Source organism: Zea mays, chromosome 8, assembly GCF_902167145.1.
Source record: "Zea mays cultivar B73 chromosome 8, Zm-B73-REFERENCE-NAM-5.0, whole genome shotgun sequence".
Classification (NCBI taxonomy): domain Eukaryota; kingdom Viridiplantae; phylum Streptophyta; class Magnoliopsida; order Poales; family Poaceae; genus Zea; species Zea mays.
The window spans coordinates 167,202,761-167,220,917 of NC_050103.1; the positions used below are offsets into that span (position 1 = coordinate 167,202,761).

The 18,157-nt window shown below is 42.1% G+C and overlaps 1 protein-coding gene across 5 annotated transcripts; it reads right to left on the reverse strand.

Annotated features, from left to right (window-relative positions):
* Positions 1–1,083: 1,083 nt before the first annotated feature.
* On the reverse strand, positions 1,084–6,725 carry LOC103636340 (beclin-1-like protein). 5 transcript variants are annotated; one of them, XM_008658698.4, is made up of 11 exons: positions 6,210–6,597; positions 5,168–5,526; positions 4,791–4,979; positions 4,562–4,686; positions 4,278–4,326; positions 3,702–3,860; positions 3,544–3,629; positions 3,302–3,373; positions 2,605–2,754; positions 1,871–1,979; positions 1,099–1,782 (listed from the first exon to the last, which is right to left on the reverse strand). In XM_008658698.4, the coding sequence occupies exons 1-10, from the start codon at positions 6,589–6,591 to the stop codon at positions 1,910–1,912; spliced, it is 1,641 nt and encodes a 546-aa protein (XP_008656920.1). In that variant the 5' UTR covers positions 6,592–6,597; the 3' UTR covers positions 1,099–1,782; positions 1,871–1,909. The 5 variants fall into 5 exon arrangements, with proteins under 5 accessions (XP_008656919.1, XP_008656918.1, XP_008656920.1 ...); XM_035961893.1 differs by having other exon boundaries at positions 1,623–1,782; positions 4,809–4,979; positions 6,210–6,595; XM_008658697.3 differs by lacking the exon at positions 1,871–1,979 and having other exon boundaries at positions 1,084–1,782; positions 4,809–4,979; positions 6,210–6,725.
* Positions 6,726–18,157: the final 11,432 nt, after the last annotated feature.

Genomic DNA, 18,157 nt, shown 5'->3' on the forward strand with positions numbered 1-18,157 from the left:
GTCAAACTTCTTAATTTTTTCAATCTCATCTAATCCATGTGTCATAGAAATAACCGAATAAGGTAGGTATTTCATAGTGAGGTTAAATCTATCATTTAATCTATTTATTTCGTAAAGCTGATTATTCTTTTGATCTATGTATCTCTAAAAGCTAGTTATTCTTTTGTTTCATGGATTCTAATACAAACTTGGACACTATTTTAATGGATTTGTTCCATACCTAATAAGCTACGGATAAAATATGTCTTTTATAGTTTAAAAAATCTCCAAACCTTTAGCTTATAATCTATAATGGATTTAATCGAATAAAATTTTAAGTAAACTCGGATTATTTTAGAGTATGATGAGTAAACTTGGATTATTTTAGGGTATAGATTGTGATATGGATTTAATTTCAATTCATATTAATCAAAAATTGGATTGGTGTAAATATCTTAGTGGGGTAAGGGTCATAGGAGAGCTCTCCTGCTTCTTTAGTTGGCATCAGGTATTGTAGTTTTTGTTCAACTATCAGATGCAGAATCTTTTAGTTGGCATCTGTGTTCAACAGCTTTCCATCCTTCTAAGAAAACACTGTATACATGACATTTTTTTTTACAGGGAAGCACTTTGAAGTTTTCTATTTGTAATTTTAAAGCTCATTTAACGGGTAAAAAATGATTTGTATGGGCAGAAGACGTATTAGATGAATTTTAGTTTGAGAACATTGTATATATGAGCTTATCCTTGGTGCAATATGAATGAAAGGCAGCAATAACAACGTCACGTCTACAAGACATTCATGAAGACATGAGCTTCGCGTCGACCCAGGTGAGACACCAGTATCGATCTCCTCGACGCTGGCGGACAAGAAGCTAGGCACCTGCGCTACGCGGTCCTCTCTACTAACATTTCTAATGAATAAGCTCCGCCACAAGGACTCTAACCAACCAAGTCGCAATTTGAAACTGCCATACTAAATTTTATGTTGAATTCAAAATCAATGACAGTTGTCTAAAAAACTTTCAAGATTTTAGGTGACGTGTGTGTGTATGAACACCGTGACAGCGTCGACACTCAACAATGTTATGTGGCTGCCAAGAATAAGAGCGCAGCAGAGGTTTTTAAAGAGCGCAGCGAAAATGGAGTCGCTGAGCTTTAGATAGTACAGTAAACATATGTACATCAAACATGTCGTCATTGTCACTACGGTTACATCCAACGGCTAGCTAGGGTCAAGTATATAAACTATGTACAGTCACGACATGTTTGGGACCAAAGGACTTAGTAACCGGGAACTGGGAACTTGGCCACGTTCCTCGTTCCGGGAACAACCGGGAACTGGGAACTTGGCCACGTTCCTCGTTCCGGGAACGTGGGAACAATCTCGTTCCGGTAGTGTTAAATCCTACTTTTTGTAGCGTACCGCGTACCACGTTCCCGTTCCTCGATCCCATCGATCCGGGAACCTGGTTACTAAGCCAAAGGATTGGAGAAGGGGCTAAAATCCCCTTCTTGCTCCCAAACATGCCCTTAGAGAGAGAGAGAGAGAGAGAGAGAGAGAGAGAGAGAGAGAGAGAGAGAGAGAGAGAGAGAGAGAGAGAGAGAGAACAACATCAACTCTTGTTCTTCAGAAATTGGGTGTGCAGTGATCTCGAAGGTGGCGCAAAACTTGTATTGCCAATAAACCAGGAGAGAACAAACTTCAGATCGTACAGCATGTACTTGAGCGCCTTGGTCCAGGTTTCATCCTGATTGAAACTTAGGACGATCGTGTGGTTCCCTACTTTGTCACCATCGATCCTGTGAAATCCAATGTTCTTAACTAACAAACAATGCAGGTAACATGGAATGCGTTAATACACAAGAAACTTTCCAATTTACTATCTACCATTATGATAACAGAGCTCTTGCATGTATTCGACAGCAACTACTGCAGGGTCTCGCCTTCTTCGCTTAAGGAACCACAGCATACGCTCCAAAACAGCCGAACTGTATGGCTTCAAGACAGAAGAAAAACCAGCTTCTGAGCCACATGTGGGCATGGCGTGCAGCTTCAATTGCACAAACTTGGTGTGTGTGGTGTGGTGGTGGGAAACGTTCGGCAGGGCAGTACGCTTAACAAATTAACAAAAAGATATGTGCCATGGGATTTGATAACCTACGCCCAGGAGGCTTTCTCACGCACCAGCACCACTGCTACTGTTTCACTCTTGAAAGGCACGAAACATATGCAATATATTAGGTGGTTGGTCCTGGACTCCTAGGTACTAGGTAGTTTGAAGCGGCTGGTTGTGTTTCCCTAGTTTATTTTCTAGAATGCTGTATTGTATTGGCTAAATCCCATGGGGGTGTCTGGGAGGGTTTTCTTATTTCCCTCCCTTTTGTATCTCTTATTCTTCTTAATGAAATGGCACAAAGCTCTCCTGCATAGTTGGAGGGGAAAAAGAAAAAGGTATATGATATTTAACTACTTTGAGGCAGTGGTCCAATAGCCCAATCAAACCATGGACCTCCCAAGTTTGATGTCCAGTTGGTCTCAATAACTATGGCATGAATAACACGACTAGTAAGGGCATACAAACATGAGGATTATGAGAGCAATGAATTTGCAAAAAGTCTTACTTGTGGGGAAGCTTCAGTGTTTTTTCAGGTGGAACATTGTTCTCCTTATCCAGACTTATGGCAAACTCAGCGAACTCTTGCAGGCAAGTCAGAAACCATGTCATGGCTTTGTCAAATCGGGTGCTCCAGAACAAATTCACGGGACCAAACCTGAACATCAACAACACGTCTTATTAACATCCCAAGCATGACTAATTTGCACTGCCTGATATAGTGCTAAGACAAGAAGGTTTTTAAACTAAATAGGATTATTATAAACATAAGTGAGGACTACTAAATTATAAACTCGGTCGATAGAGAAAGGCCACCCACAGTACTATATTAAGAAGAAGCTCAATCGTAGCCTAACCGAGAAAGGCCATGAAAGTTGATCCCCATGCAGCATGAGAGTCCGCCCACTACAGGCCAGATCTTTACCTATGCTTTGAATCTCCTAGCCCCTATACGGCTACACGAGGATCTGCCTCCATAGGTTAGTCTGTCTCATGTGCACACAACCAGATGAACCAGCGAGTGACTTTTTTTAGTCCCAACCTGAAATTCAATGGGAGCAATTTGGTCCTACTGGAGTCGAACCTAGGACCTAAGAAGTGCTAGAGTCATCTAACCAACTCAGCTAGAGGCCCGTTCGCAGGACTACTAAATTATAGAACATCTCAAAGAGAAAATAAAGTAAATTTGCTAGCAGAAAGCTTACAGTTCATATGTATGATTGTGGATGTCTGTGACTCTTGGATAGCTTCCCATAGGGTGAATCTTGATCCGGTATCTAGGAAAATGTTCAAGAAATGCATTGCAACATTTCTTCTAAGAAAAAAATTCTTTTGTGCTTACTATTAAAATTATCACAGTTTATGCACTTCAATAGAGTTAGAATTGTAAGTAACACCATGCACTTAGAATGAGCACTATAGCTGCTGCGAGAAAACAAAAGGATACCGGAATTTTGGAGTGAAATAATGGGCCATGGTATGCAACAGAAGTGCAGCCTGACCCCACGCAACATTTATCTCATCCCACTCAACCTGTACATCATTTTCAGAAACACTATAGTGACCCAAAGTTGTATCTGTGTATTTTGCAATCTGTATAATTACCTCTACATTAGGAAGGCGTCCGAGGCGAAAGTTATTTATTCTTGCAATTACTTCATCACATGAAATATAGAATGCATCATTGAGAACATTAGTATGCTTCAACATTTCCAAATGAACCTGAGAAACTCCTATCTTGGCAAAAACTGCGTCTCTTTCTTCCTGAAAACAGCGATATTTTTCATATAACAAAATGAATGACACAGAAAATGGTGGCAAACTATCCAAGCATCATAAAATATTGCATATAGATAAGTAATTAACATGTGTATATCCAAATATCAAGACAGTTTTAGAACACAGTCAACAAGCATGTTGCATAAAGCCATAAATTTTATTAGCTTTCTGTCAGCATTTTTTTGGATGCAAAATAAATGCATGATCACAAAATCAACCACAGAGTTAATATTGCTTTAGCTATTAGCCTGGAACTGATATGGAACGAAACACATGTCTGTTAGAACGTATATACATGTTAGGGGGGCAGCAAGAACACAAACTTAAAGTGCAACAACAATAAGTTGCTGCATTGTTATTCTGACAGTTAGGTATTCATAGGCAGGGCCGAAGTAAATTTACCTGATGAGATGTCAACTGAAACTGAAAACTGTTGAATTCATGCCAGTACCTAATAAAAAAATAACATTAGTTTTGCATGAAAGGTATTTGCAGCATTACAAATAGCAGGAGCCAAAAAAGGTGCAGATGGTGTTAAAGCTTTGCATAATGTTGTACATAAACCATGATTCTGTGATAGTATTCCCCAGAATTCCAAGTGCATAAAAATGCTACAAATGACAAGCAGCACAACTATAACAGGAAGATGCCTGAAACAATAATGGCAAGCAGAGAAAAATACTAACCGCTCTTCCAATTCCTCAAATTGTTTAGACTTTATTTCAAGATCTTTCATCTCAGAACTAACTTCAGAATATTGCTTTTCAGCTTCTTCAATAGCACATTTAAGTTTCTTTTCCTCTTCCTCAATCTGAATTTGCAGAACACATAAATAAATAAAATGTAAAAGGTTTGCACGGACCAATAAGTATTTCTTGTATATTTTGCAACAGAGTCAATAATATGCACACATACATCAATAGGAATGGTCACCTTTTGTTTCTCCTTTTGAAAATCTGTTTCACTGAGGATGTTGTAGGGTTCCTGCTGCAAACGTTGAAGACAAGCCTCATAAGATTTAATATCAGCATTACAATCTTCAATCTCCTTGTCCATCTTATCAGAAAGAACCCTCATACATTCCAGACAAAGTGGTTGTTCAACCTGCACACATAATTAGAAAAACAGGAATGCAACTATAATGTTCTCTACACTCGGAAGGAAAAACCATGCATATCTGATGAAATAACTGCTAAGGCACTGAAAATAGAAGAGGAAACATTAAAGACAGCAGTAGAAATTTCATGCGTGCTCATACAACTAGCATAGACATCGTCAGCAATCAATCGTACCTGAGTTTGTGAGCTAGCAACCTCAAAAGCCCTTTTCAGCACAGTTACACTAGAGTGAAACCCAGAATTGTTTCCCGACAAGGGACTACTGGAGTTTCCACCTGGTGGTGTGAGCTGCGCACCACCTCCTTCAGAGGCAGATTTCTTGTATATGGAAGCGGAAGGAGGTGGTAGCACTATATATGACCCCTCTATCGCTCTTGTTGATTGGTTGGGATCAGTATGTGCCGCCACCGCACTTCCTGGGCGTGGGGGAATTCTAGGACCCTGAACTTTGTTCTGCCTCGATAGCACAACATAAGAATTGTCCATCTTGCTTGCACCCATAACACTGTCCTGAACAGAAGATGCATGATTACCTGCATGCATTGAATGACATATTAAATAAGCGAGTGACATCAGTAGCACAAACTTGCACCTCAGGGAGGCTCAGTGGATAGTGCTTGTAAAAAAAAAAGATCAAAGGAAGCAAGGCAAACAGATGCACACTAATCTTGATCCCAGCACCAATGCAACAGAACAACTTAATTGTGGAACCCGATTGGCAACTTGAAGCATAAAGCAACTCCACCTTCTAGCAACAATGTAACTAATAATTTGGAAGCACTCGTAACATGATGAACATAACATTTTTCCCCATTTGTAACACTATAGATGAGCATAATTTAAGTGCCATGAGGACGATATTTTGCATAATCTAAGTGCGCAAGAGAAACTTAGCCGAGAAAAGTGGACCAAACATAAGAAATAAAGTGGTCATGATAGTACTGCCGCGGCTCCCAAAAGAATGCAATTCTAAATTTGAACCAAGTCGAACCTTCTCAAGTTTGACTAAGTTTATAGAACATACATCAACAATTATTATATCTCTAATTCTAAATAGGATTACTCTGAAATATATTCCACGATTGATCTTATGATACTTATTGGATATCAAGAATGTTAGTACTTTTTTATGGAATTAGTCAAACTTAAAATCGTTTGATTTCTCGAAAGATAAAACGAACAGGAAGACCGGAGGCGGGCGGGGAGGCACGGGTACCGGGCGCGGCGTGTGCGGGTAGCCTGTCGGCGTAGGACTCGACCCCGACGACGACGAGGGCACGGCGGCACTCCTGGCACTTGAGCCGCGGCAGAGAAGGATACACGGCGCCGCCCTTGCCGCTGGCGCCGGCCGTGGGCTTCATGCTGCCCTCGTCTTGTCGGCTCCAAGGAACCGAACGGGAGATCTGCGGCGCGCGGGCTGCTGCCGGCGGATCGTCGTCGTCGTCGGCCGGCGAGAGGTGGGGGAGGCGGGATCGTGGAGGAGGACTGGAGGTGGAGGAGACGGAGTATCCCCGCAGGCACGCAGCACGCCAGTCGCCAGCACTGCAGCAGCGAAAAGCGGCGCAGGGAGAGTATTTACTAGTAGCTGCCGCGCGCATTGCGCACGCCGTCCCGGCCGGCCGGGACACGGATCCTCTGACGTACTGCACCGTGCAGTTGGGTCACTGCGCGTGGGCCCTGTCGCACGCGGAGCCCACGCGGCAGTAGCCCATGCAGTACTGCAGGGGATCCCGATCCGGCCGGCTAAGGCTTGCGACGCACTAAACTGGAGCGCGGCGGTCGGTGTATGGCGCTTGGTAGCCGTCGTAGCAGATCAAATGGTTGATGATAAAAATTACGACGTGGATGTGTTACCGACGCACTGAACATTAGTTGTTGTTGTTCTGTATATATGTACTCATGTGATATTAATATGATCGTTGCATGCTATATTGAATCTCAATATATGTATATATCAAGTTACAACTATTAGAGACTGCTTTTACAGTCTAACATGAATAGGAGCTAAATATGTATGATTAGTCCAGACTGTCTATATGAATATAGCAAGGATATAAGTCAACATGGAGATATATCATTTGGCAACAAACAAAATGGAGAGGAGGGGGGCGGTTAGGTTATATTAATTAATCGGTGCAGGAGCACCACATCTCATTTGGTTTCAAGCGTTGGAGTAGCAACAGTAGCAGGCTCGACAACTGATTTGATTTTAGGTGTTGGAGCAGCAGTAGGCTCAGCAACTGACTTGGTCTTGGGCGCTGGAGCAACAGGAGGAGAAGGTTAAAGTCTCCAAGTCCTCAAAGTCAGTGGCTTCAACAGACAACTCATTTTAACTATAATGCCAATTTTTTCAATGGCAGAACAAACGGCTTTCTGGGTACAGGTTTGGATGACAGTGATCCTTGGCTACAGGAACCACCTTTCCAATAATTGGCACCTAATACACCAAGCTTGTTCCTTCCACGTGAAATACCCTAGGGAAATTACGCAATGAGTTGGTTTTTGTGTCTCCAAACAAATTAGCACGTGAACACTCCTTTGGACCACCTGGTCCTTGGCCCAAGTACTTTCCTATCTTCTTTTTCTTTCTAGTGATTTTGCTGCAACAAAGGCTTTCATGACCGCTGAACATTCTATAATTTTAACTTGAGTTATAGATCTGGTATAATAACTGATTATAGAAAGTTCTAAAGAAGATTGCAAAAGCAACATCAAATTTGTTTTTTAGAAAACTTATTCATACTATTTGTAGGAGAGAAAAATGGTGCCTAGCAGTAAAAATGTTTATATTTCGAACGGGGCATGTTACTTTGCACTGACAAGCAAGCATAAAAAATTATGAGATGATGTTCAGTTAACTACCATAAAGCTGAAAGATTTGTACCCATGTAATTCTTATTCAGTCACTGTGACCGCAGACCCTTTGTACACTACACACCATGCCCACATAAATTCCAGCAACAATACCTTTCATGTTAGACAAATAAACATCTGAATCGGTCACGGTATAAAAGAAGGGAAAGAAGCCAACACAAATCGTTTGAGTTTGACGTCGTTTGAGTTTGATGCGACAAAAGGCGCAAATTGGTCAGTTAGCTACCCAATATGCACCGTCCTTGCACATCTTCAGCTACATACATATCGAGAAAGTGTATCTATCAGTTTGATGTGTAAACCAGAAGTTGCTCACCGATTTATCAGGGACACACAAACATGACGCAAGATGCAGCAGAGTTGCAGGGTTTTAGTTCAACATTTTCAATAACGCATCGAATTCCTGAGATGACGATACACGATTTATTACAAGAAATGGGTACAGCCAAACTATAAAAAATCAGCAAATCTTCTTATTGCACTGCTACTGACTCAAAGCTAACTTGGGAACCCTGGAAAAATAAACACGATGTTGCAAAGTAGTGTACTTCTAAGATTTATGCCACCGACATAAATAATGTACTGTTCCTCCCGAATCAACAGGATAAAAGTTAACTTCAAAAAAAGCAGATTAAAGTACACAGAAACATTATCGCTAAGCTTGTCAACAACATAAGCAGTATAATAATATTTGTAGTCTATAAGCTCAAAGTGTCTCCCATACTAACAAAGGCATGTTTCCTGTTCTTGAAAAGCAAAGATATTTATTCGAATTCATCAACCAATCAGCACTGTAACTATTAACTGCGGATTTGCTTTGTCCATGTAAAACCTCCAAAATCTGGGTACCTTTTCATTGATACCAAGAGTGCTATTATACACAGTGTGAAGCCTTGGAGCTCAAATAGAAGAAATCACATCTAAATAACACCTTTGGTCAACTGGTTAGTGATAAAGAATAAATTATGAATATAGTTGAAAGAACAATAAGATGGAGATCGAAGAAAAAGGCTAAGGCCTCAACATGAAGGGGAGAATTAGCCTAAACCTGTAATGTTCAAGGAATCAATGGGATTCGAAACCACGGTATGCTCTGTAAATGCCTAGACCAGTCTCCTAGCATTGATGTATGAGGCATCACCGCATCAGACCTGCAACAACAGCTAGAATGTGAACCTGATCGCTCATAATGATTATTGAATCAAGGATTCTGTAATTTGTTACAAGATATTTGTTGTTCAACAACGCAAGCTTCACATCGATCCTTTCAAGGTGCTACAATCCGCTGCTACCTGGTACTGGTAGCCCCTAGGCCGTGGGATTGTGGGAAGCCAAAACCAGAAGGGAGCTGACCTCTTGCCGCACCACCAGCAGACTGGCGACGTGGAGCCACAGCCAGCGGGTGTAGCAGGGAGAAGGAGGTAATGAGATACACACCCCAGGCCATGCCCTGGCGGTCATGGGTCTGGCTCCGCCCCTGCAGGAGGCCAAGATGCTCCGAGTGGTGGATGCGTTTTCGAGCCAACAGGTCGGGTCAGGCGGAGGAGGGCTGAGGCATCACGGCGTCGGCGTCGAAGCAGAGGAGGGGGCGATGGTGCGAGTGCGATCCCAGGCGAAGGAGGGACGCGTTTACGCACGGCCGCAACATTTGAGGAGGGCATGTATGGGGCTCCTGGTGGTGGCGCACGATGGCGATTGAGGGGGCGGGATGATGCCTAGAAGCATCGCGCCGATTCGTGTCAGGGCAGAGTTCGCATGCCGTTGGAATGCAATCGGACGGTTGAAGTGGACACGTTATGGTGACGCCGGCTATGCCTTCCAATTCGTATCGGACGCTCCAAATCCTTTCTGCTGACGTGGTCGAACAGGAGGCAAGAATTGCTCCCGCGGTTAATATATAGAATACTACGTTTTATTTTAAATTGATTTGAGAAAATTCCTGCGACCCTGTCTGCCTGTTGCGTGTGCGTCAGATATTGGGCTGGGCCTAAGCGTGGGGTTACAGTCATAAATATTATTCCGTTGCTACCTGGGCTGTGGAATTATTTGTCCTGGGACTTTTTTTCAGAAAGGTTTTTCCTAGGGCTCTGGGGGCATGGACCGCAAATCTTCCTGTGGGAGCCCGTCCGCCGACCGGAAAACGGCTGAGCGAGGAAGGCCCATTATGCTGCCTATAGCGAGCGCAGCTGTGTGGCCCGCAGCCATGCTTATCGTTTCCTTAGAGCAACTTCAACATCTTATATAAAATCTTAGGTAAATATAGAGTTTTGCAGTGAAGTTTTTAAAATATAAAATTTTATTTGGCTCACGTTAACCAATAGAGTATCTAAAAGTTAGCTTTTTTTGTCCATGCATAGCAAAGTGTTGCCACGAGGATCATTGCATGGCTTATTGTATGGACGCACACGCTGGTGATGGCTAGTGAGCTCACCTCGATAAAACTGGCTAGCGAGGAAGACCCGATGTCGAATGAGATAGAGTGACGAGGTTAATGACAAGGTTGTTGGATTTTGTTTTCATGGCTACTTTCATTTTTTAGTGAGAATATATCCTTTAACGAGTCTTTTGGAGCTGTTCTTAGGGTCCCTCACCAGGGCTTTAGCTTTTTCAAAAATGGCCACTTTCATTTTTTATTATAAATAAACTAAAGTAAGCTACCCAATACTAACTTATTTCAGTTTATTTGTGGTACTAAAGTGGTATTTTACCTTCCTACCCTTCACAATAATCTAACTTATATAATTTAGGAAGGAAACAAATACACCCTTAGTATAGTTAAATGTACCGCAAATATTTGTAACTTGTTGGTTATCGCTCCAGAGACGTGCGAGTAGTCATTGTTTTTCTTCTTAAAACAGCTAGAATTCCTTGAACATGCCGATCTAGGTCAGGGCTAGGCTAACATTTTAGAAACCTAGGTCAGGGTCTCTTCTATATAAATACTCTATCTGTCTCAAATTAATAGTTGTTTTAGCTGAAAGTCGTCTAGAGTGGGGTGAATAGGCAAATCTGAAATTTATAAACTTAAGCACACACTACAAGCCGGGGTTAGTGTTAGAAATATAAACGAGTTCAAAAAGAGAGGGCGAAAACAAATCACAAGCAAATAAGGCGGATGACACGGTGATTTATTTTACCGAGGTTCGGTTCTTGCAAACCTACTCCCCGTTGAGGTGGTCACAAAGACTGGATCTCTTTCAACCTTTTCCATCTCTCAAACGGTCACCTAGACCGAGTGAGCCTTTCTCTTCAATCAAATGGGACACTAAGTCCACTACAAGGACCACCACAACTTGGTGTCTCTTGTTTTGATTACAAGTGAATTGAACACAAGAAAGAAGGAAGAAGAAAAGCAATCCAAGCGCAAGAGCTCAAATGAACACAAATGTCTCTCTCTAGTCACTAATTTGGTTGGAGTGATTCCGAACTTGTGAGAGGATTTGATCTCTTTGTTTGTGTCTTGTATTGAATGCTATAGCTCTTGTATGAGGTTTGAAGGCTGAAAACTTGGATGCAATGAATGGTGGGTGGTTGGGGGTATTTATAACCATAACCACCAAAATAACCGTTGGTGAAGGCTGCTGTCGCATGGCGCACCGGACAGTCCGGTGCGCCACCGGACACGTCCGGTGCGCCAGACACGTCACCCGGCCGTTGGGTTCTGACCGTTGGAGCTTCTGACAGCTGGGCCACTGGACAGTCCGATGGTGCACCGGACAGTCACTATTCACTGTCCGGTGCGCCTTCTGGCGCCTGTCCTGACTTCTGCGCGCGAGGCGCGCACTGTAGCGCATTTATTGTTCGTTGCAGACGACCGTTGGCGCTGTGTAGCCGTTACTCCGCTGGCGCACCGGACAGTCCGGTGCTACACTGGACAATCCGGTGAATTATAGCAGAGCAGCTCCCAGAATTCCCGAAGGTAGCAAGTTCAGACTGGAATTCCCTGGTGCACCGGACAGTCCGATGCGCCAGACCAGGGCACACTTTGGTAGTCTTTTGCTCTCTTTGTTTGAACCATTTCTTGGTCTTTTTATTGGTTTGTTGTGAACCTTTGGCACCTGTTAAACTTATAATCTAGAGCAAACTAGTTAGTCCAATTATTTGTGTTGGGCAATTCAACCACCAAAATCAATTAGAAAAAGGTGTAAGCCTATTTCCCTTTCAATCTCCCCCTTTTTGGTGATTGATGCCAACACAAACCAAAGCAAATATAAAAGTACAGAATTGAACTAGTTTGCATAATGTAAGTGCAAAGGTTGCTTGGAATGAAACCAATAATTATTTCTATTAGATATGCATGGATGGCTTTCTTCTAATTTAAAATTTTGGACCACGCTTGCACCACTTGTTTTGTTTTGCAAAGTTTTTGGAAATTCTTTTCAAAGTCTTTTTGCAAATAGTCAAAGGTATGTGAACAAGATTTTGAGAAGCATTTTTAAGATTTGAAATTTTCTCCCCCTGTTTCAAATGCTTTTCCTTTGACTAAACAAAACTCCCCCTTAATGAAATCCTCCTCTTAGTGTTCAAGAGGGTTTTAGATATTAATTTTGAAGAGGGTATACCAATTTGAAATTATATCAAAAATAAGATACCAATTGAAAAAAAATCTTTTCTTAACATAAATTCGAAAGACTACATTTTTGAAATTGATGGTGGTGCGGTCCTTTTGCTTTGGGCTAATACTTTCTCCCCCTTTGGCATGAATCGCCAAAAACGAATACTTGTGAGTGAAATATAAACCCTTTTTCTATTTTCTCCCCCTATGGTAAATAATATATGAGTGAAGATTATACCAAATTGGAGAGCGGTGTGGAGCGACGACGAAGGATGAATAATTCTATGGAGTGGAGTGGAAGCCTTTTGTCTTCGCCGAGGACTCTATTTCCCTTTCAATCTATGACTTGGCATAATATGCACTTGAAAACACATTAGTCATAGCACATGAAAGAGATATGATCAAATGTATATAAATGAGCTATGTGTGCAAGATATTAATCAAAATTCCTGGAATCAAGAATATTTAGCTCATGCCTAATAATTGATCTTTGGTGTTAATGTAAGCAATCTCGATATCCCCCCGTTGTTGGTGATCCCTCAGAAAGTGATACCGAATGGCTATGTGTTTAGTACGGCTGTGATCAACGGGATTATCCGCCATGCGGATTGCACTCTCATTATCACATAGAAGAGGAACTTTGGTTAATTTGTAACCATAGTCCCTAATGGTTTGCCTCATCCAAAGCAATTGCGCGCAACAATGGCCTGCGGCAATATACTCGGCTTTGGTGGTAGAAAGAGCTACAGAATTTTGCTTCTTTGAAGCCCAAGACACCAGAGACCTTCCCAAGAACTAGCAAGTCCCTGATTTGCTCTTTCTATCAATCTTACACCCTGCCCAATCAGCATTAGAATAACCAATTAAATCAAAAGTGGATCCCCTGGGGTACCAAAGGCCAAACTTAGGAGTATAAACTAAATATCTCAAGATTTGTTTTACGGTCCTAAGGTGAACTTCCTTAGGATCGGCTTGGAATCTTGCACACGTGCATACGAAAAGCATTATATCCGGTCGTGAAGCACATAAATAAAGTAAAGAACCTATCATCGACCGGTATACCTTTTGATCTACGGATTTACCTCCCGTGTCGAGGTCGAGATGCCCATTAGTTCCCATGGGTGTCTTGATGGGCTTGGCACCCTTCATCCCAAACTTGGCAAGAATGTCTTGAATGTACTTCGTTTGGCTAATGAAGCCATGAAGGTGCCCTCTTGGAGTTGCCTGACTTGAAAGCCTAGAAAATACTTCAACTCCCCCATCATTGACATCTCGAATTTTTGAATCATGATCCTACTAAATTCTTCACAAGTAGATTTGTTAGTAGACCTAAATATGATATCATCAACATAAATTTGGTATACAAACAAATCATTTGTAATAGTTTTAGTGAATAGAGTAGGATCGGCTTTGCCGACTTTGAAGCCATTAGCGATAAGGAAATCTCTTAGGCATTCATACCATGCTCTTGGGGCTTGCTTGAGCCCATAAAGCGCCTTAGAGAGTTTATAGACATGGTTAGGGTACTCACTATCTTCAAAGCCGGGAGGTTGCTCAACATAGACCTCCTCCTTGATTGGTCCATTGAGGAAGGCACTCTTCACGTCCATTTGATAAAGCTTGAAGCCATGGTAAGTAGCATATGCAAGTAATATACGAATTGACTCAAGCCTAGCTATGAGTGCATAGGTTTCACCGAAATCTAAACCTTCGACTTGTGAATATCCCTTGGCCACAAGTCAGGTTTTGTTCCTTGTCACCACACCATGCTCATCTTGCTTGTTGCGGAAGACCCACTTGGTTCCTACAACATTTTGGTTAGGACGTGGAACTAAATGCCATACCTCATTCCTTGTGAAGTTGTTGAGTTCCTCTTGCATCGCCAGCACCCAATCTGAATCTTGAAGTGCTTCCTCTACCCTGTGTGGCTCAATAGAGGAAACAAAAGAGTAATGTTCACAAAAATGAGCAACACGAGATCGAGTGGTTACCCCTTATGAATGTCGCCTAGGATGGTGTTCACGGGGTGATCTCGTTGGATTGCTTGGTGGACTCTTGGGTGTGGCGGTCTTGGACCCTCCTCATCTTCCTTGTCTTGATCATTGGTATCTCCCCCTTGATTATTGTCCTCCTCTTGAGGTGGCTCCTCTTGATCTTTATCATCATCATCTTGAGCTTGATCCTCACCTTGAGTTGGTGGAGATGCTTGCATTGAGGAAGATGGTTGATCTTGTGCATGTGAAGGCTCTTCGGATTCCTTAGGACACACATCCCCAATGGACATGTTCCTTAGCGCGACACCCAGAGCCTCTTCATCATCTAGCTCATCAAGATCAACTTGCTCTACTTGAGAGCCATTAGTCTCATCAAACACAATGTCACAAGAAACTTCAAATAGTCTAGTGGACTTGTTAAAGACTCTATATGCCCTTGTGTTTGAATCATAACAAAGTAAAAAGCCTTCTACAGCCTTAGGAGCAAATTTAGATTTTCTACCTCTTTTAATAAGAATAAAGCATTTGCTACCAAAGACTCTAAAATATGAAACATTGGGCTTTTTATCGATGAGGAGTTCATATGATGTCTTCTTGAGGATTCAGTGAAGATATAACCGGTTGATGGCGTAGCAAGCGGTGTTGACCGCCTCGGCCCAAAACCGATCCGAAGTCTTGTATTCATCAAGCATGGCCCTTGCCATGTCCAATAGAGTTCTATTCTTCCTCTCCACTACACCATTTTGTTGTGGCGTGTAGGGAGAAGAGAACTCATGCTTGATGCCCTCCTCCTCAAGAAAGCCTTCAATTTGTGAGTTCTTGAACTCCGTCCCGTTGTCGCTTCTAATCTTTTTGATCCTTAAGCCGAACTCATTTTGAGCCCGTCTCAAGAATCCCTTCAATGTTCTCTTGGGTTTGTGATTTTTCCTGCAAAAAGAACACCCAAGTGAAGCGAGAATAATCATCCACAATTACAAGACAATACTTACTCCCGCTGATGCTTATGTAAGCTATCGGGCTGAATAGGTCCATGTGGAGTAGTTCGAGCGGCCTGTCGGTCGTCATGATGTTCTTGTGTGGATGATGAACACCAACTTGCTTCCCTGCTTGACATGCACTACACACCCTGTCTTTCTCAAAATGAACATTGGTTAGTCCCAAAATGTACTCTCCCTTTAGAAGCTTATGAAGATTCTTCATCCCAACATGGGCTAGTCGGCGGTGCCAGAGCCAACCCATGTTAGTCTTAGCAATTAAGCAAGTGTCGAGTTCAGCTCTATCAAAATCTATTAAGTATAGCTAACCCTCTAACACTCCCTTAAATGCTACTGAATCATCACTTCTTCTAAAGACAGTAACACCTATATCCGTAAAAAGACAGTTGTAGCCCATTTTACATAATTGAGAAACTGAAAGCAAATTGTAATCTAAAGAATCCACAAGAAAAACATTAGAAATGGAATGGTCAGGAGATATAGCAATTTTACCCAGTCCTTTGACCAAATCTTGATTTCCATCCCCAAATGTGATAGCTCGTTGGGGATCTTGTTTTTCTCATAGGAGGAGAACATCCTTTTCTCCCCTGTCATGTGGTTTGTGCACCCGCTATCGATGATCCAACTTGAGCCCCCGGATGCATAAACCTACAAACCAAATTTAGGCCTTGTTCTTAGGTACCCAAACGGTCTTGGGTCCTTTCACATTAGAAACAAGCACCTTGGGTACCCAAACACAAGTCTTTGACCCCTTGTGTTTGCCCCCAACATATTTGGCAACAACTTTGCCTGATTTGTTAGTTAAAACATAGGATGCATCAAAAGTCTTAAATGAAATATTAAGCTCATTTGATGCAATAGGAGTTTTCTTCTTAGGCAATTTAGCATGGGTTGATTGCCTAGAACTGGATGCCTCACTCTTATACATGAAATCATGATGAGAGCCAGAGTGAGACTTCCTAGAATGAATTCTCCTAATTTGTGCTCGGGATAACCAGCAGGGTATAAAATGTAACCCTCGTTATCCTGAGGCATGGGAGCCTTGCCCTTAACAAAGTTAGATAATCTTTTAGGAGGGGCATTAAGCTTGACATTGTCTCCCTGTTGGAAGCCAATGCCATCCTTAATGTCAGGGCGTCTCCCACTATAGAGCATGCTTCTAGCAAATTTAAAATTTTCATTTTCTAAGTCATGCTTGGCAATTTTAGCATCTAGTTTAGCTATATGCTCATTTTGTTGTTTAATTATAGCAAGGTGATCATGAATAGCATCAATGTTAATATCTCTACATCTAGTACAAATAGAGACATGATCTATGCTAGATGCAGAGGGTTTGCAATCATTTAATTCAACAATCTTAGCATGTAAAATAGCATTCTCATCTCTAAGATTGGAAATAGAAGCATTACAAACATCTAAGTCTGTAGCCTTAGCAATTAATTTTTCATTCTCATTTCTAAGGCTAGCAAGAGAGGCATTCAATTTTTCAATCTTAGCAATTGAACTAGCATTATCATTTCTAAGATTGGCAATTGAATCATCACAAATATTTGACTTCTCAACCTTAGCAATCAAATTAGCATTCTCAATTCTACGGTTGGAAATAGTGTCATGGCAAATGCTTAGTTCACTAGTTAATTTTTTACATTTTTCTACTTCTAGAGCATAAGCATTTTTAGTCTTAACATGCTTTTTGTTTTCCTTAATAAGGAAGTCCTCTTGGCTATCCAAAAGTTCATCCTTCTCATGAATAGCACTAATCAATTCATTCAATTTCTCTTTTTGTTGCATGTTAAGATTGGCAAAAAGAGTAAGCAAGTTATCCTCATCATCACTAGAATTTTCCTCATCACTAGAGGTTGCATACTTAGTGGAGGATCTTGATTTTATCTTCTTCTTCTTGCCGTCCTTTGCCATGAGGCACTTGTTGTGAATCATCTAGGCCCCTTTGGTGATGTTTTGGTAATTAATGACAACTGCTTGTGGACTAACGATTCTTGGAGAAATAAGAATGCAGGGTTGGACCACATAGAACAGGAAATGTTGGAGAATCATAAGCATTGGTTGTGGATCAGATAAAAGCAAAGGTATAATATAGGTTTCGTTTTTGCCGGTCTTGAGGAGTTTAGAGAAGATACCTGACCGGATTAGTAGGCTAGATAGCCGTACTATTAAGAGGGGTCAATGACTTTGATCTGTGTAAAGCTTAGTGCCTCATAGAGCATCAAGTAGTTGCATTTGCATGAGGACTAACAACGCTTCAAATTTCTTGAGTTAAAAGTTCTTTCAAAAGCAAGTTTGAAAAATTGCAAAGTCTTGATGCGCGGACCGTCCGGGCCTTGAGGGCGGACCGTCCGCGATCCACCAGAGGGGTCCGAAGTCTGACCACTTCGGAAGCCACTTTGTTCTATTGCACTGCGGACCGTCTGGGCCTTAGGGTCGGACCGTCCGCAGTCATGTCCAGAGAAGGCTGGTTTCGGGCCAGTCCCTGAATTATAGCGCGGACCGTCCGACTGTGTTGGGCGGACAGTCCGCAAGTGGCAAACATGTTTTGGACAGGGCTGTGTGATTTTGTAGATTTGTACTACGGACTGTCCGGGGGACTAGTCCGGACAGTACTGTCTCAGGTCGCGGACCGTCTAGCTTTATAGGCGGACGGTCCGCCCGTGTTAATTGTTCTTGGTCAGAGGTTCGGGTACCTCAAGCTGCTAGGTCGCGGACGGTCCGGCCTTGGAGGGCGGACTGT